The following is an 18,597-nucleotide window of genomic DNA, read 5'->3' as shown; positions in this document are numbered from 1 at the left end:
AACAATTCTGCTGCCAGAGTTCTGCCTTCTTTATGTACATGAAATGACCTGGCTCCTAACTGCAGACACTTTAGATTAAGAGTGACAGACAGACACACAGACAAAGAGTAAGCCCAGAAAGCAGTATATTCTGGACCATGAAACCTCTGAAACATGAAACAAAATTGAGTGTGTCCACAGTTATTTATGGATTGAATTGAAAAACGTTAGTGACCACTCCCCTCTGAGAATCTGTTATTTCTACTAGAAACCAGACAAAATATCCAATGAATTAACTGTGGCATTTAAACCTTCAGAAAATGTGTAAAACTTGAGCTCTACCTTCTTTGTCCAGTTCTGTGTCTTTGAGCTCTCCATCAGGGCCAGGCTCGATCTCACTGCTGCTACATTCCAGCCCTTCTAGTTTCTCAGGATCCTCGCCATGACCTTCGTTCCAAGTTTCTGGCTTGTCTTTCAGCTGTTCCTCCAGAGCAATCTTTTGTTCAGAGCTAGATTTTTCTCCACCACCAGGCAGAGGAACTACGTCAAGAACTCTGCCATTCTGACACTCTAGAACAGGAATTCCTTCAAAGCTGTCAGTGGAGGCCTCGCCATTTAGGCAGGTGTCTTTGAGGAAGGGCTCTTTCTTAGAAGTCTGCTCAGGATTGAGGGAACTGCTGCTGTGGACCAGCAGAGATTCATTTGAACTCTCCTCTTCAGTTGATGCGAAGTTTTCTTTGGTGCCTGCTCCACTATTCAGCCTCTGACCCTGGTCCAAATCCATGATGTCACATGAAGACTCATCATTGGTCATAGATAAGTCTCCGGTCTCTTCTCCATTTTCCTCATGGCAGTCAGTGCTTACCTCAAATTCTCCATTCTCCAGCAACTTCCTGTCCTCTGTATGGTCATAGTCTGTAAACTTGGTGTCTTCCTCATCTTTTTTTAAATTATTGACTTTCCTCTTCTTAATAATTCCTTTACCCCACTGTGATCGCCGCCTTGATTTTCTCCGAACTCGAACTGTTTGATAAGAAAGGGAGCAGGAGAGCATGTAGAACTTAAGAGTATAGAGTAGACCCCCTCCCTCCAATAAGCCCATACTGGTTAAATACAAACAAAAACTCTTGGCTAATGATATCCATACTGACTAATTCTCTAGACCTAAAAGAAAAGTGAAGTTAGAGATAAACTTGGATGAATGTAACCTTTGACAATTTTACTTAGTATGAACTTGCTTGGCATTAACCTCCCCTACACTACGGATTCTACGTCATTGCCATTCTAACTTTCAGCACTCAGGAATTAACCATTTAATGCATTTAGGGAACTATTATATTCCAAAAAGTTTGGGGCCAGAGCCTTGGATTCCTACCCGGAAAGTGGGTGTGTTGCCAATAAGAACACCACGCAAAGACAGTAGTACCTCAACTATAAAGGAAACAAACCCTATAAGCTAATGTTATGGGACCCAGTAGTTACAGGTTTACCCACAAACAAACAAACTCTTTGTTGCTTCTCCTTCCAGAAAAAGGTATTAGCTACAAGATCATGAACAGTAGCACTATGATAGGCTATGTGAGCAATTTGGTTAGCAAACTGTTAACCATTTTCTCAAATACAAGTGGTTTACCCAACAGAGTCAACTTACTACAAAGGTATCTCTAAATATGTAGCCTGCTATTAAGACAACAACATCAACAAAGTATCAAAAATAACCATTGGTCAGTTATTTGAGACCTATAAAGCTGTATACTCTTAGGTGATAGTAATTATCCTGAGTAGACAGTTGGGCTTCCAGGTGATAAGTGAGAGCCAGGGACTGTTGATCCCCTTTATGTATATGAGAGGTAGCTGATGACGCAGTTTGACTCCACTGGGAAATGGAGCTCTTTAGTGTGAGCTGATATTTTATCAACCATGTATAGTGGTTTCACATACCACTGTAAGCCTTAAAACCCTTTCTGAGAATTCATTATGTGAACAACTAATTTTCAACACTAATCACTCTCATTTTCAGCCATGAAAATATTTTTTTTAAGAATTCTCACTCTATTTGTTAAGTCATGGAACTCAAGAGCAAGAACAACTTGAATTCTATTCAATCTAGGCCTAGTTCAATCTTTTTATGTAGCACAGTATACAAAGGCCAGAAGCTCACTGAAGCAAGTTTACTTCTTACTTAGTGTTTCATACTGGTAATGTGTGAGAGTGTGTAGGCACCACTCCAAAACCTAGCTGGGTAACACGCACTAGAATCTATGAGGAGTGGGTAAGGGGACTGAAAGGGAGGGAAAGATAGAGAGAGTGGTTAGAGGAGGAGTTGGGGGAGAGGGATTGATATTTCCAAAGTTTACTATAAGAAATTTTCAAAGAATAAAAATATCATTGAGAAAAGAGAACATGTTATTATTCTCTGGAAACCAGAAGACATTCCTCTTTATATCATTACTTCTAACAGTAGGATTTTAGAAAAGTAAGAGAAACTGACCACATAAGCACCATGAACACACAACTTTCAGTTTGGGTGGATACATCTTCACAGTATGGAGCACATGGTAGTTGTGTATGTGGACCAAATCCTTACATGCCACTTTCTTATTTACCTAGGACACTCTATTCAAACACCCATTTTGTCTGCGAAGCCATCTTGCCTGCCACAGCCCAAAACTTGTTAAGGTGAATATTCAATGTATTCTCGTTAATAGACATTAGTATCAAATTCAGAAACTATAAAGAACTTCGAAGTTTAAATGAGAGTACAATGTTATATAAAGAGATACAATCTGAGACAAAACTTCTAAAGTCAATTTTTATTCTGTCACTGAGACTTTTTCCAAAGCCAAGACCTTAGAAAAGCAACTGTCCCATTGGAACATTTAGTTAAGATCTGAGTGTGTGTGTTCAACTAACATAGACAAATGCTATGTCACATGTGCCATCTACTGGTAAGAGGTAAGATGAAACAAAATCCACTGCAGTGTTTAAAATTATTTCTAATATTTAAAGAACTTAAACCTCTTTTAAAAAACCTTTTAGTGTTTTAAAGAATGTATTTGCATCTCGCCCCCCTGCCCATGTGTGTGCTCATGCATGTGCACATGTATGCATGTGTGCTCAGTGACAACTTTCAGTAGCCATTCTCTCCTTCCTTCCTTTGGGTTCTGAAATAAAATTCAGGTGCTCAGGCTTACCCAGAAAGCACTTTTGTTTGCTGAGATATCTTGCCTGCCCCAGCCTAAAACTTCTTAAGGTGAATATTCAATGTATTCTTACTAGTAGACACTAGTATCAAATTCAGAGACTATAAAGGACTTCAAAGTTTAAATAGAGCACAATGTTATATATAATGAGACACAGTCTGAGATTACAGCTAAGCAAATAGCCTTTACTAGTTTCATAGTGACTAAATGCATCATTAAATCCCTTTTCAAACTTGTTCCATATAAATACTACTTTTCCAAAGAGGTCAATGGTTTATGTTTTTTTTTTTTTTTTTTTTTTTAAATCGGTTATGTGCAGATCCCAGACCTCATCAGAAAAGTTTCTCTGTGCAGTTGATGGCTAACACAGAAACTTATAACTAAGCCAAGTGCCAAAGCTAAGTATTAGCCAAAAATAGGACATTGGCATCAGATCTCCCGTTTCCTTGCTCTCCTTCACTCCCACTCCCAGCTCAGGGACTCTTCCAGAAGAGAGGTGGAAAGGTTTCAAAAGCCAGAGGGCAGTGAAGATCCTCTGGGCATTCCATGGCCACTGCATTCATGAACTCAAGGTGGCTCTGTTGTCTGTACAAGATCAAACCACGCAGCACAGAGGAAAGAGGGGCTCCAGAATCCATTCCTAATTGAGGAGCTACTGACAGCTCTTCCTTTGGAAGAGGAACAGGTGTTTGTTCTTATCCCTCATAGGATCCCTGACGTTCCAGTGGATAGTTCCCTACCCAGTACAAATGGACTTTGTGAGGTTTTTGTTGTTGTTGTTAAAAAGAGCATGAAGTTGGGAAGCATTGTGAATAAGGAATGGATCTGGGTGGAATTAAGAGCAGGAATGGGGTAAATATAATCAAATATATTGTATAAAAGTCTTAAAGATTTAATAAAAATACTATATTGTTTTAAAATGTGATGTGTTTTAAAATGTGATTACTTCAAATTCACTATCATTTGGTAAAAAGCATACTATGGACAGTTTTACTGGCAAAGTAAAATCACCACATTTAGACCAGGAAAACAGCATTGATCTTTCAAGGCAGGTAGTTTTTAGTGAAACATGAAGACTACATCAGGAAGATGTTAGGGTATTAACATTTGTCTTTCAGAAATAGAACAGGCCAACGTGAGTAAGTTTTTATGAAGATCTAGAAACTAAATTTTCCTTCTAAATACATCACACAAAGTTAAGACAAACTAGGCTACATGGGTTTCTCAAACTTGGCATTAATGTTCCCTTAAAGGACCAAGCTTTCTACTGCCAAACCTTCCACTTCCATGTGGTACTTGCGCATCACACAAGGAGTACATCACACAAGGAGTAGAGAATAAGAGTAGATAAATTTATCTGTTGCCTTCATGTCTCTATCTAAAACCCAGTGTTCAACACCAAAAATATTTCAAGTGTTTAGTTATCAAAGAAAAACAGTATTAGGTACAAAAATTGCAAGTAAAGCTAAAGACAGACAGAATTCTCATTCTAAATCTTACTTTATAAGCTCTTCTCTGGAAAGACAGGACTAAAGAGCTATGGACAAAGGACAGCATTGTTTGTGGGCCATAGCAAGCCTCAACTGTAGCTGTTACTGAGCAGGATGCTCACAAATACTCACACGCACACTTATTGGCAGAGTTGTGCCAGGCATCCATTGGGTTTCTCTGTTTGTGCCGAAACGCCTCTTCCACTCTAGCCTCTGTCTTGCGGGCACCAGCACCATGAGGAGTTATTTGTTCTGATGTCACTGACAAGCCTGCAAACACCCGAAAAGCATTACTAGTTACATGTTCCCAGCTGCATAAGCCAATGCTGTTAGAAAAATCTGAAATATAAAACAGAGTTTCAAAGTCATTAATTATACCTGGAGAGTTTGTAATTCTCGTAAAACTAGTGTCTCTTGTTTTAAGATGAGAAAGTAGCTTGATATAAAATGATAAAAATAAAAATACCTAGCAAGCCATACTTATCCTTAGATGTTCAAAGAGGCCCTATTTTTACTCATTTTAATCCCAAGAGACATGTTTTACAATATGACCGTGGGATAAGATTGTAATATGTCTAAAAAAGTCGTGAATCTATCTTAATTAATATATATTTATATAAAAATTATAGTAAGAGTTTATATATATATATATATATATATATATATATATATATATATATATATATATATATATTACAGTAAGTGTACAAGGGTCACTAAACTATACTCCCATGAACAGGTTCAGTCTAACTCACTGCCTGTCACACCACAATGTCCTACAATTCATTTCTTGGCTCCTTATTCCTAAGAGTAACTGTTCCATCTTCACTAGAACCTTTTCTTCCACGTGAGCAGCTTCCTATAACTTATCTTCTTATTCTAATCTAGAAGAAGTACCTCTTGTGTATATGGATTTTTAAATGATGTTATATAATAATCCTCACATCTAGCCTACTAGCCATATTTCTCCCAGCCTATCTGATATCTCCAACAAGGTGTCCTAAAAATAGGTCAAACTGAAGATAACTGGTTCATTTTTATACACACAGAGACTAACTACAGTTTATCTTCTATATTCCCTATTTTGACTGACAGAATTTGACTCATTCATTCAACCAGAAATATGCTTTCCTTTCAAAGTGTCCTATACAAGAGATGTAGCTCATGTTGGCAGAATATTTGCCTAGTGTGTACAAAATTCAATCACAGGTCTGTAATCCCAGCTTTTAGGAGACTGAGAAAAATAAAAAGATTATTCTTGCCTAAGCCTAGGTTATATGAGAGAGGAGCAGGAGGAGGAAAGGGAGGAAACAAACAGAGTGGCCCACCAAGTGCTCTCTACATAGGGATTGCTATGCTAATCTTGTTTAGTCCCATCCTTCATTAGTAAAAATGTATATTACTTCACCACCTACAGTTTATATAACATAAAAGCCATCTATTTTAAGCATAAAATTAAATGTTTTCAGCAAATACATTTCTGTAGCCACACACAAAACCTAATTTGAGGTGCCACCCAGGCAGCCACTGCTGTCTGTTTCTCTCAACACACTTGCCTTTACATCAAAGGACCACAGCTAGTAGACGGTCTTCCATTACTGCCTTATTGCACATAGTAGAGTTTTTGAAGTCCTGTGTCATTTTCCAGAAGACAATGGATGCAGTAAGCTTTGTTTCTCATTAACCAGTAAACGAACTCTTGTGTTGTTATTTATTATGTAAAATACCCCAATGGAACATTCATGTATGTTTCATATGGTTACATTTCTCTTGGCTAGATTCCAAGGAAGAGAACTATTGGATAATGCAACAACATGTGTGCCTCTGTGGGAACTGAAACACTGTTTTCCAAACTGGCTCTCACAGCCTTTAACTCAAGCTCTCATTTTCCTACGACTCTGAGAACGTGCTATTCCTCGCTGCTGAGTGATCTAAGCAATTCATTGCAAGGCTGACATCCCTCCGAGGGCTCCACTGCCACTGGCATCTCTCCTCCCCTCAAGGACTCAGCTGCGCATCCACTAAACCATCCATATGTTCACTTTTGGGTTTCTAATTTAAAAATTATACATGAGTGCTAACAGACTGGGGAAAATATTTGTTTAAAAAAGATTTAGTATTGATATTAGATATGAAATGATGAAAAGTAAGGTCTCTTCAGCTATAAATGCAGACATAATATGCAAATCATTTAAGAACAGAAATCACTGATAAATAAAGTTGTATATCTGCAAAAGAAATTTGCCTAAGGAACACGTAATTTTTCTAGCTCACAGCACTGCACGCAAACTGTCACAGGTGAAGTTCCATGGCCTATGTTGGCATCAGAAATGAAGTAAGTGCAAGGTTGTGGATGGAGACAGAGCGAGCCTCCTGGTGTGCTTCCTGTGTTGCAGGAAGATGGAGACCAAGCACAGAGGCTGCAGTGCACATCTGCTTCTCTAACTTACCTCTCTTTATTCTTGCTTCCTTAATTTCTTCACAGAGCTTATTAAACTCTGGGTCCAGTTCAGCAGCAATGATGGCGTGTGCAGTGTCCTTCAGGGTACAAGCTCTGTGCCTAATAATTTTATCTGTTAAAAATGATTGCATAAATTTATTTAGATACAAATGAAATAAAATTGATGCAGGGTGCCTTAAAAGTAAAAAGATATGGACATTTAAATTATAAAAACATTTCTGGGTAAGAAGAGATTTACTTTAAGAAGTAGCTAAAAATATAAAGTACTAATCAATAACTTTTAAGACCCCAAAAGAAGGTTTTATTTTTAATTTCATAAAATAAAGTATATTTTATTTTCAATAAAAAATTTAAAGAATCTGGATATCACTTTGTGCCCCAGAGTTGCTACAAACAAATACGAGGAACACGGTCCAGTGAGCTGGCTCAATGGACAAAGCATCTGTTGTGCAAGCTTGCACTCTGACTTCCATGCTGAAACCACGTAAAGGGAAAAGAAAGTTAACTACACAAAGTGCTTCTCTGACCCCTGCACACTTCCCATAGCATGTGCACCCATTTACATGCACACACACAAGCACACATAGACTAATAAAACTAAAAGGATATTTTTAAAGAGTAACTGATCAAAATTGTGCTAAAGAACACAAAATATTCTGAGTAAGAGACATCTCTTTAAAAATGTGACAGCCAGAAAAATATAGAAAATCTACCTAATCTAAAGCATGCAAGATGGTATACATAAATTGTAGGCAAGGAGGTGAAAGCAGGTACATCAGTCCAAAGTCATTCTCTGCTGGGTAACAAGTCTCAACCCAGTCTAGGTAATATAAGACCCTATCTCAAAAACCAAAACCAAAACAAAAGACAAAGAATCCAAAATAAAAAATATTTACTTCTTTTTCTAGTAAAGCATAAAGTATAAAAGATCTTTTATTTATAAGATTTATGATTAGGAGACCATAAAAAGCTTGTTGTGGAAATCTTATAAAAACAAACAGCACATATGCAACCACTGGTACATTTTTCCTGATATACTAATAGATGTTCTCTAGATGTTCATTCAACAAGCACTGTCCACAATACTAGGAAAACTGAAGCAATGACTATACAGTAGTATGGGGGGGGTGGGGAATCAGACACGGTTCCAATAAAATTTAGGCCACATAGAAAAGCAACATTGAATAAACCTCAGCTGGACAGAAGACTCAGTCCTTAAGAGTGCTTGCCATTATTACAGAGGAGCAGAGTTCAGCATCAAAATTTGGATAGAAACATCTTTTCAATGTTGAGTGCGCCAATCCATAAATACAATATATAACTTCATTTATTTAGCTCAAGAGTTGTCAGCCATTTTTATACTTTTCAGTGTATATATTATAATCCTTTGTCAGATTTCCTATTTAATGCTATAATTTGATTAGCTAGAACTTTTTTAGACTTATTTGACATGCAGGAATGCTTATGGCTGCGTGTATGCTTGTGCCCCATATTTGTGTCTGGTGACCAAGAGGATAAGAAGAGGGCATCAGAGATGAGGAGAATATAATCAGGTATGTGTGCAACATACATTGGACACGAGTCTGAGATTGTCAAAGAATAAATGTTCTAAAAATAAATAAAAGTGATAAAGCTCCAGACAACTAGGATTGTGTTATATGTAAATGTATATTGAAGTTTGAACCCCTAGTACTTTAAAATGTGACTGTGAATGGAAATAAACCATGCTAAAGAGATGACTAAGGTTAAAGAAAGAGGATGTGCTCTAATCCACAGTGCCTGATGCCCTTTTAAGGAGAATTCTGGACACATTGGGAGTGCAAGAAGACAGAAGAGCTGTAGGGAGAAAGAAAGCCTGCAGTGAAGCATGAAGAACAGTCTCAGGAGAAGCCAAACTTGCTGACTCACTTCAACTAACTCAACCCAACACTTTTGTTGTTTAGGCCTCCTGGTCTCTCATATTTTTTATGCTGACCCTAGCTGAGAAATACAATGATATATAGACTAATATCTGTCATACAGGAGTTATATTCCACGTACCCTGCTCAGTAAGTAGGACATGAGTTCTAATTAAGCACTAACAGAGATAAATTTGAGTTTGGTTAAGTCTGAAATTCACGAGGTACACAGTGACAGAGAAAACTAGAGATGTACTGAGATGTACAGACAGCTCCAAACAATTAATGACTGAGGGCTCTGATCCCATGTAATTGGTACAAAATGTTAGCATCTGCAAAGACTTTAAGATTAAGGATGGAATTTCAGCAAAATTGGCCAAATAACGATAGGTCAAAGAATGGTTTGTCCTAGAGGTAAGGGGCAGATGTTACAAGGCTAATAATGCAGAGGAGTCCAGCTGACTTCATTGTGTACCTATCACTAAGATATTAATTAGAGTCAAATGCCTAGTCCTGGTCACATTTTGAAGGTATAACTTGAATTTCTCATCACTTCATATTTAATTTCTATCATGTTATTCTTGTTTGAGATAATCTGGTAAACATGTGGTCATTCATGTTTACTTCCAAAAGACTTTTATCTTCACTGTATAAGTAGTTCCCCCATGCCTCCAATGGCCATGTGTTCTGCCAAGTGGAACATTGTAAACATTTAAATAATCATAGGAATTTTAAAACTAACACAATTATGTAATTTCCACATGCTACATAAGAGACCCTGGGGTTGTTTCACAGGTACATGCATAACAAGTAGCTCTGCTTCTAAGGAAAAAAAAAAACACTCTCTTGGGTGGGTGTGAACCAGCTGAAACGACATTCCTGAACTATAACAAGTCTTTGTATAAACCTTTAAAGAGCAAGGAGGAAAGTCTCAATTATATCATGTAAGCTTCACCTGTAAAACAGGAGCCATGACCTCTAGTTAACCATCACACACCATAGTAAAAGACTATAATGAATCAGAAAACATTGTTTCTTCACTTGAACTCATTTAAATATATACATTTATATCAATGAGGTTATAATAATTTATCTACTAGAGGGAAATTGGATTTATTTCCTCCTCAACTATCTTTCTCTGACAAATATTTAGGCTCACTTTCATAATCCTTAGATTATTTCCAAATATGTTTAAATTTAAAGTGTGGTCCAGGAACTGTAATAAACACAAAGTAGGGGTCATTCTAGAGCAAATATGTATCAACAGCCTACCTTTATGGACTACTTCCCAAACTCAAGGAGTTATGCTAAGAGCTAAGTATGTTTCATTTGAACCATAGGAAAATGGAAACACCATTACATTAAATTTAATTCACTTACTTATTTAATCTTTACAACAACCCCAAATAAAGAGTTCTATTATTATCCCTACTATAAAAATAAACAATTAAAATGTAGAAAACTTGACTGATCACAGTTAAAGAGCCAGAGAACAGCAGCATAGACAAAAGCATAGGTCAGAATATTCACCCCACACCACACCAGAAGTGGAAAAAAGATCTTTACCAGCCCCATATCAGATAGAGGCCTAATATCCAAGGTATACAAAGAACTCAAAAAGCTAGACACCAGAGAATCAAACAACCCTATTAAAAAATGGGGTACAGAGCTAAACAAAAAGTTCTCAATCGAGGAATACCGAATGGCTGAAAAACATCTGAGGAAGTGCTTGACATCATTAGCCATCAGGGAAATGCAAATCAAAACAACCCTGAGATTCCACCTCACACCAGTCAGATTGGCCAAGATCCAAAACTCAGATGACAGCAGATGCTGGCGAGGATGTGGAGAAAGAAGAATACTTCTCCACTGTTGGTGGGGTTGTAAACTGATACAACCACTCTGGAAATCAGTCTGGCGATTCCTCAGAAAATTGGACATAGTACTACCTGAAGATCCAGCTATTCCACTTCTGGGCATATACCCCAGAGACACTCCAATATATAACAAAGACGCATGAACCACAATGTTCATAGCAGCTCTATTTATAATAGCCAGAAGCTGGAAAGAACCCAGATGTCCTTCAGTAGATGAATGGATACAAAAATTGTGGTACATTTACACAATGGAGTACTACTCAGCTATCAGAAACAATGACTTTATGAAATTCTTAAGAAAATGGATACATCTAGAGAATATCATCCTGAATGAGATAACCCAGTCACAAAAGAACAGACATAATATGCAATCACTAATAATGGGATACTAACCCCAGAAAGCTCAGAACACCCCAGAAACAAGTCACAGACTATGTGAAGTTCAAGAGAAAAAAAAAATCAAGTTGTTGTAAAATTTATGCATGACTATTAAAATTAAGCATTAATAATTTAAAAAAAGATTCTGGAGTTATGTATCTGTGCCATGTTATAAAAATATTCATATTTATGGTAGAGGGAAAGATATTAATTGCATCATTTTACAGCAAAGAGATGTATAAAAATGTTCAACTTTAGCCATTACATATATTCAGGCCAACACTCATGTACATAAAATAGAAATAAACCACTTAAAAAGAGTTTCAAAGTAAAGCAAATAACAAAAAATATAACAAACAAATATCCTAACATGAAAATTAAAAACTAGTACCCACCAAGCCCTCCTATGTAAATATTTTATAGGATATTATTGATTACTATGTCTAAATTCAGATAGGAAATTATTTCATACAGAATGGAGAAATCCATGCCATTCTGCTGCATGGCTTTAGTTGAGAAACACTATTTACAAATACAGACATAGTATCTTTAAAGATCAGAAACCTGCACAAATACTTTAAAAATACTAGTTATATTACCTAGTAAAGAAATAAAACCCTTAATGAGTGAGAAAAATAAAGAACAGCTTCAGATAACTGAGAGTGAGTCTAGCAGGATCAGTTAATTGTAGTTACTCATGTTAAAAACAGCATCCCACAAAGCCACTGCGTAACCAGGATGGGCCAAGTAAAAACAACTCTGTAATTATATCTAAGCACAGAACAAAACATGAACACTGTCCTAGCCACAAAAATGACCATACACAATCCTCTTCTCACTAATACCGCTGTCTGGTAGGAAAGACGTTATTGAATGCATGTTGAGATCAGAAGACAACTTACAGGAGTTGATGCTTTCATTCCAGCATGTGGGATCAAACTCAGGTCTCTAAGCTTGGTGGAGACACCTTTACCCGCTGAGCTATCTGAACCAGCTCACTCCTACGTTCCTAGAATACCCAATAACAAAGTGGACTCGCTACCTAGCAACTTCCAATTCACTGCTAAGTCCCACTTCCTCACACTTTCCCTAAGATTATATAACGTAATACTAAACCCTTTATGATTCCCATGACACACAATCTTGTTATAAAATCACCCCTTTTTACAATGATTCCATCTTCTTTAACGACAGAGATGTTCTTAGTGATTATCCCTAGAGGGCAATGACAAGAGTTGGAACTACAGACTAACAGACATGTACAACATGCAAACCACTAGATACATGATTTCCAGGATAGCTATGAATGTGATCTTAACACATTTGAGGATGACATCATGTTACTATGTCAAAGGATAGACACTGTTAGAAAATACAAAATGAAATTAGGAGTAAAATAAAATTATACACAAATACCTCCAGCCTACAGAACAGATAAGACTGTACAGGAAAATTCTGATACATAGTGTTAGGCGTGGAGCACTAACTCCAGCACTCAAGAGGCGGACAGAGGCAGGTGAATCTCTCTGTGAATCTCAGACCAGCCTAGTTTACATTATCAAGTTCCAGGCAAGCCAGGACTATACGGTGAGATTCTGTCTTTTAAAAAAAAGAGGGTGGGGGTGATAAATACATTTATCTGATCCTCAGTTCAACAAGTTAAAAAATCCTGTGTTCAGTGGCACTTCTGATATCAGTCAGCTAAACAAACCAATTTTAACTTAAGTTCATTTTTTTTTCATATTTAAGTTAAATATTCCATCAATCTCATCAAAATTAGAACTCAGTATAAAATTAAAAGAAGAATGGAAACTAAATCCTGGAAGAAAAAACACAATGGCTAGAACTGCAGAGCCTCCTGAGCTAAGCACTGTGTTTGTAGGTCAGTCATCACTTCCTCAGAGTCCCAAACAGTCATTCATTTACCAACCCAAAAGGGTATACATTAATGTCGCCGTAAGTGTCCTTACCTCCAGGGTCCTTGTCTGGATTGTATTCTAAAGCATTGCTACAGATGAGGTCAATATCTTGTAGAAAGTCTTTTGCTGTTAGATAATTATGTTTATCAATTTTAGTTATTACTGTCGATAAATCCATTGGTTCTTTGATTACTTCAAGATAATCTGAAACCTACAATAAACAAGACACTTTAATGAAAACTATATCTGGCTTTGCATATGCTTTAGGTCATAAAACCACAATTAAAAACAGAATACTTTAAAGTTTAAATCTAGGCAGGCAACTATAGAGTAAAATCACAATGCTATTTTTGCTACTCATTCCACTTAAGTCACTGTCTGATTGACTTTCCATGAAAAGCTTCATGGTGCTCATCTTGAAATCTGAAACAGATTTTAAACCCTCTGGGTTTGTCTGAGGAGAGAATGTGTGGGGAAAGTACATAAGCCGCATCAGTGAACGCTCTACCTCAAGGAAAAGAAAAACAAAGGAAGATAAAAGGCAGAGTTTCAGACTAGTAGTTTCTGGTATGTGGGTCATTTTGTTTGTTGGGTTTTTTTTTTTTATGGTTTTTTTTTTTTTTTTTTTTTTTTTTTTTTTTTTTTTTTTTTTTTTGGTTTTCTGCTTTTCTTTTGTTTTATAGGGCAAACAAATTCATGGAAAGCATCTTCTACTCCTTTGGAGACATTACCCACACTCTGAGTCAACTAAATAAGTATTGCTTTTTCTAACTTGTAAAGGGTTTGTTGGACTTGTCTCTGCACATAAATTTTTCAAAAGCAAGACGTTAAGTCAGCATATTTTATGTTTTATGTCACATAAGCAGTGGGAAGAACCAGTAACCTAGTCTACTGTTTCTCAAGTAGGAACTTCAAGTCAAATAGTGATCATGAAAGCAGTTTCAGAAATTCCCAAAACCAGCTCAGGACCAACGTCCAGGCAATTCTGAGAAGTAAGGGTTTGTTTCTTACAGCTCTGAGAGCAGAGAGCTCGATGCCACGGCCTAAAGCTTATGCTCAAAGCTTATGTTCAAGCACACACAAACCCAGAATGCAATCAGCATATGGCTCAAACTTTTAAGTTCATTCATAATATGTGACTGTTTGTCAGCTCTAGGAGACTCTTATACAGGCAGCAATGAACTATTAGTTTAGACTATTAGTTGGAGATCTTGCCCTTGCTATAAAAATGGAAACAGAAACATTAATAAACTGAAAAAGCACCTTCAAGTTTTATACTATGAAATTTTAGTGAATGCTTAATTTTAAATTCAGCATGTTCTTAATGTTTTGCTCTCTGCTGTTGACGTTTCATTTAATAGTTTTAGCTACTTCTAAGTCATTATTTGAACATACACATTCATGTTTGAATTTTTTGTTTGGTTGGTTTTGGTTTTTTGAGACAAGGTTTCACTGTGTAACCCTGGCTGCCCTGGAACTCGCTCTGTAGACCAGGCTGGCCTGGAACTAACAGAGATCCACCTGCCTCTGCCTCCCAAGTGCCTGGACTAAAGGCATTCACTACACTGCCAAGGCTTACACTTTTATGTTTTAAGCTACTTAGGAATTATCTTGTTTTCGAAATGTTTCTATCCTTTCGGATACTCCTGTTTCAGCTTTGAGAGCAAGCCCAGAATAAACATCAGTCAGAAAACAAGATTCTAATATTAACAAAAATTTTACCTAAACCTTACTTAGTTTTTCAATCCCTTTCCATTTCCTTACCGTGATTTATAAAACTTAAGTTTTCTTAAAAGAAGATTTGAAATCTGCCAAAATTTAGTGATTAGGGAGAGAATATTCTTGAGCAAAAGGAAAACTAGCTCATCTCAGCATGGTGAGCTGGCTCTTTCTTTAAGTACTTGATTACAAATATACCCAGAGGGAGTGACCTGATGTTTATTTATTTAAAACAATCTTTAGGGTTAGGGTATAGCTTGGTTGGTGGAGTCCTTGCAAGATTTGGGGTTCAATTCTTAGTACCATAAAAAGAAAACTTTACAGTGTGTGTGTGTGTGTGTGTGTGTGTGTGTGTGTGTGTGTGTGTGTGTGTGTTACTTAAGGTAAGAACATATATTAAGCATATCTTTCAGATTCTATTATTCCAGTAGGAAAAGTAGAAAGAAGCTACAATGGAAAGAGCAAAAGACTTTGGGCTTTCAAGCACAAAGGCCATATCTATAATTCCAAAATTTGGGAGCTAGAAGATTGTAAATTCAAAGTCATCCAGGTCTTAAAAAAAAAAAAAAAAAGAAAAAGAAAAAGAAAAAAAAGACTAATGGCTTTAAATTTGGAGGAAAAAAACTTTCAAAACTGGCTATGTAGCTAGCCACCTTCCTCAATTCTAACACTCAAAAGTACTAAAGTGACCATCTTGCATGTATGTGATTTGAAAGTTATCAAAACATTCAAATGAAAATTCTAACAGTCCCTTTATTACTAAAGAAGGGAAGATGCATATTTTCAGAGATCACTGCTAACTCTTTCTTTCCAATCACAGATAACATAATGGTTCCAAAGGAATCTGCTCAGGTCCAAATACACACATTTCACAATCAGGACACAACATTAAACTCTGAATCACTTTATAATTCAAATATTCTTAATGACAAAAAAGAAAGAACTAGACACCAAAACTGCTCAAACATGGAGTCTGAACTATAAGGAGAAGGCCAGAAAAGATTATATTGTGCTCATCCATGCTATATTATCCCAGGATAAAAGTGTTTTTGAATTGACAGCATTCTAGCATATTCCAAATGGAAAATTCCTTTTCTCACCATCACAAACCAAGTTCCCACGATACACAAACAATACACGTACAAAGTGAGGAATTTTCCACTGGGAGCAGAGAAAATCTTTGGAGAGGAAAACAGTTTTAGGAACATGGGATGTGTTTTTCCAGTGGCATCTCAGTGAGAGGCCTCTAAAGTAGAAAGCTAAGACAGTTGGAGACTCGACTGCCTCTTTCTGCAGTCACAAATGGTGAAGGACACGCTAATGCTGGCCGGATAGTTGACACCAACACAGCTTTAAAGCAGGATTTATCCTGGAATAAAAATAGTCTATTATGGACATTTCACAAAAGTAATTTCAATTTTCCTCTTAAAGAGTAGGTGATCACAGAGAAAAATAATAATTAAGAGGACGTATACAAATTGGTCACTAATTTCACTCAGAAGTCACCAGATGTTTGCAGGTGACACTGGTAGTTATCACATGGATTAAGTTTTACAGGCGAGGGGTAATATTCATCCATGCCTTTGCTTTTTTTCCTTCCAAAAAAGATGTCAATTTTTTTTTCTTTTAGCCAGTTCAACTTCACTGTTTGCACACTACTGAAACAAGACCTCTTCAATATCCACCGGTTTGCTGAAGATGTTAAAGCGTTTATCTGTGGCCAGCCTCTTGGTAACATCCCTGAGGAACAGCCGCAATTCTCGTAATGTATTTTCCTCCTGGTCTTCCATCCGATTCTTTTCTGATTCTGACAACTGCCGAGGAGGAGATGGCAGTGCAAGTGGAAGCGCCTCCATAGCACGAAGAGCTAAAAGAGAGGAAAGTGAAGCTGAGATGAGCCAGGACTCAATGGTATTCTGGCAACCCTCAAAACATCTGTAAAGAAAAGTAAAATTACAAGTCTGCAAACCATGAAAATCCTATAAGTAAAACTTCAAATGGAAATTAAAAGGAAGTAATTAAATAATGCACAACAGGTCTCCTAGCCCTCTAGAACTCTACCCTCATATTCTGAACCACAAGGGACAGTGAGCAACACCTACAAGGATGGAAGAAAAGTAGAAATAGAAATTTGTGTGCATGCACATGTGCACTTGTGTCTTTATGAGAGTGTGCACATATGCATATATGTCTAGTCCAAAGGAGGGCACCAGTGTCTTCCCTATCTTTCTCTGTTCATTCCTTCAACGCAGGGTCCCTCGCTGAAGCTGGAGCATATATTTTTCAGTGAGAATGCCAGCCAGCAAGCCCCAAAGACCCTTCTGTTTGTGCCCTCCTCCACACCAGGGTCACATGTAGTCCCAAGCCATTCTTGCCTTTAACATGTCCTGGTGCATGGACTCTTGAATTTCAGCCTTCATGCTTGAACAGCATATGCTCTTGACCACTAAGGCCTCTCTTCAGCCTCACAAAGCAAAAGACTCAAAAAAAAATTAATTAAGGCTATGGAAGACATGGAAAACAAGGCTGAATATGTAAAATCTAAAGTATTATTAAGTACCTAAAAAAAAACTGAACGCCATTAATTTTCTAATGACAACATTCTCTAACCCTTTAAAATAGATTGGCATGGACTGTACAATATTAAACAAGATCACCTCTACTTGGGGACAACCCTATATGTTCTCTATCATACGTGGATAGTGGCCTACATATTTAAACATGTGTATGCGGATACAAGATACAGAAAGGAGAACAAAAAGGGGAGGGATGAGGAACAACAGAACACAGGAGTCGTGAAAGAAGGTAGAAAGCTTTCCTGTTTCTAGCTTTAACTTTGCTGTGGAATTTGTTTTCTTGTAGCAGGTAAATACATAAGAATATACTTGACAGAGGATGGCTCTAACTTCCTACAGTCTGTTGGAATGTATGCATAGACTTTGGGTCTGGGCAATGCTTGTTTGGGTGGCTGTTAAGCTACCTGTGTGGTGTTTCTTATTTCAAGTTCATTATAAAAATGTAATTTCACAAAAAGAAATAACATGGGTTATCTTATACAAACTTTACCCACTGATTAAATCTTGTAAGACTACAATATCCTAATGTAGATGCTGGTGTTATAAGACATTTCTATCACCATATATAATTTTTTCTTATTTACCATCTATATGCTTTATATCACTGGCCCATTTTATTACTGAAATGTTTTTATTTTCTTCTGTAAAGTGCTGAAAGATATATTGTTTTCATCATATTCCTTTGTCCGGTGTTTGAACTGAATTACAAAATTATCTTTCAAGACCAATGTGCAGGTGCACACCTTTAATCCCAGTGCTCTGGGAGCAGAGGTAGGTGGATACCTGAGAGTTCTAGGAGAGCCAGAGCTACATAGTTGAGATTTTCTTGGGGAAAAAAAAAAGAAGAAGAGGGAAGAGAAGAAGAGAGGGAGAGAAGAAAATAAATCTTCATAAAGCTTTAAACTTTTAATAAAGAAAAAAATGTTCTCTTGACATCACACTAAAGCTCAAGACTCAAATACTAAGTATTTTCACAGAGCATTTAACATGAAAAATGAAAGTCAATGAACCACCCCTTCAGAGGGGTATAATAAGACAATCATGAGCTCAAGGCCAGCCAAAGCTACATAGTGACTGTCTTTAAAAACCCAGAGGGC

At 37.0% G+C, this 18,597-nt stretch overlaps 1 protein-coding gene across 1 annotated transcript in view; it reads right to left on the bottom strand.

Moving 5' to 3' along the window:
• ATAD2B (ATPase family AAA domain containing 2B) overlaps nucleotides 1–18,597 on the bottom strand; it is a 115,859-nt gene that overhangs the window by 13,639 nt on the left and 83,623 nt on the right. Inside the window, exons 21-25 of the mRNA XM_080927180.1 lie at nucleotides 16,595–16,791; nucleotides 13,257–13,416; nucleotides 7,123–7,245; nucleotides 4,805–4,942; nucleotides 322–1,002 (exon numbers count right to left, since the gene is read on the bottom strand). Coding sequence (XP_080783306.1) covers nucleotides 322–1,002; nucleotides 4,805–4,942; nucleotides 7,123–7,245; nucleotides 13,257–13,416; nucleotides 16,595–16,791 — 1,299 coding nt within the window. The remainder of the gene's footprint in view (nucleotides 1–321; nucleotides 1,003–4,804; nucleotides 4,943–7,122; nucleotides 7,246–13,256; nucleotides 13,417–16,594; nucleotides 16,792–18,597) is intronic.

The sequence above is a fragment of the Micromys minutus genome (assembly GCF_963924665.1).
Source record: "Micromys minutus genome assembly, chromosome: 1".
Classification (NCBI taxonomy): Eukaryota; Metazoa; Chordata; class Mammalia; order Rodentia; family Muridae; genus Micromys; species Micromys minutus.
This window is presented reverse-complemented; position numbering and strand designations above follow the sequence as displayed.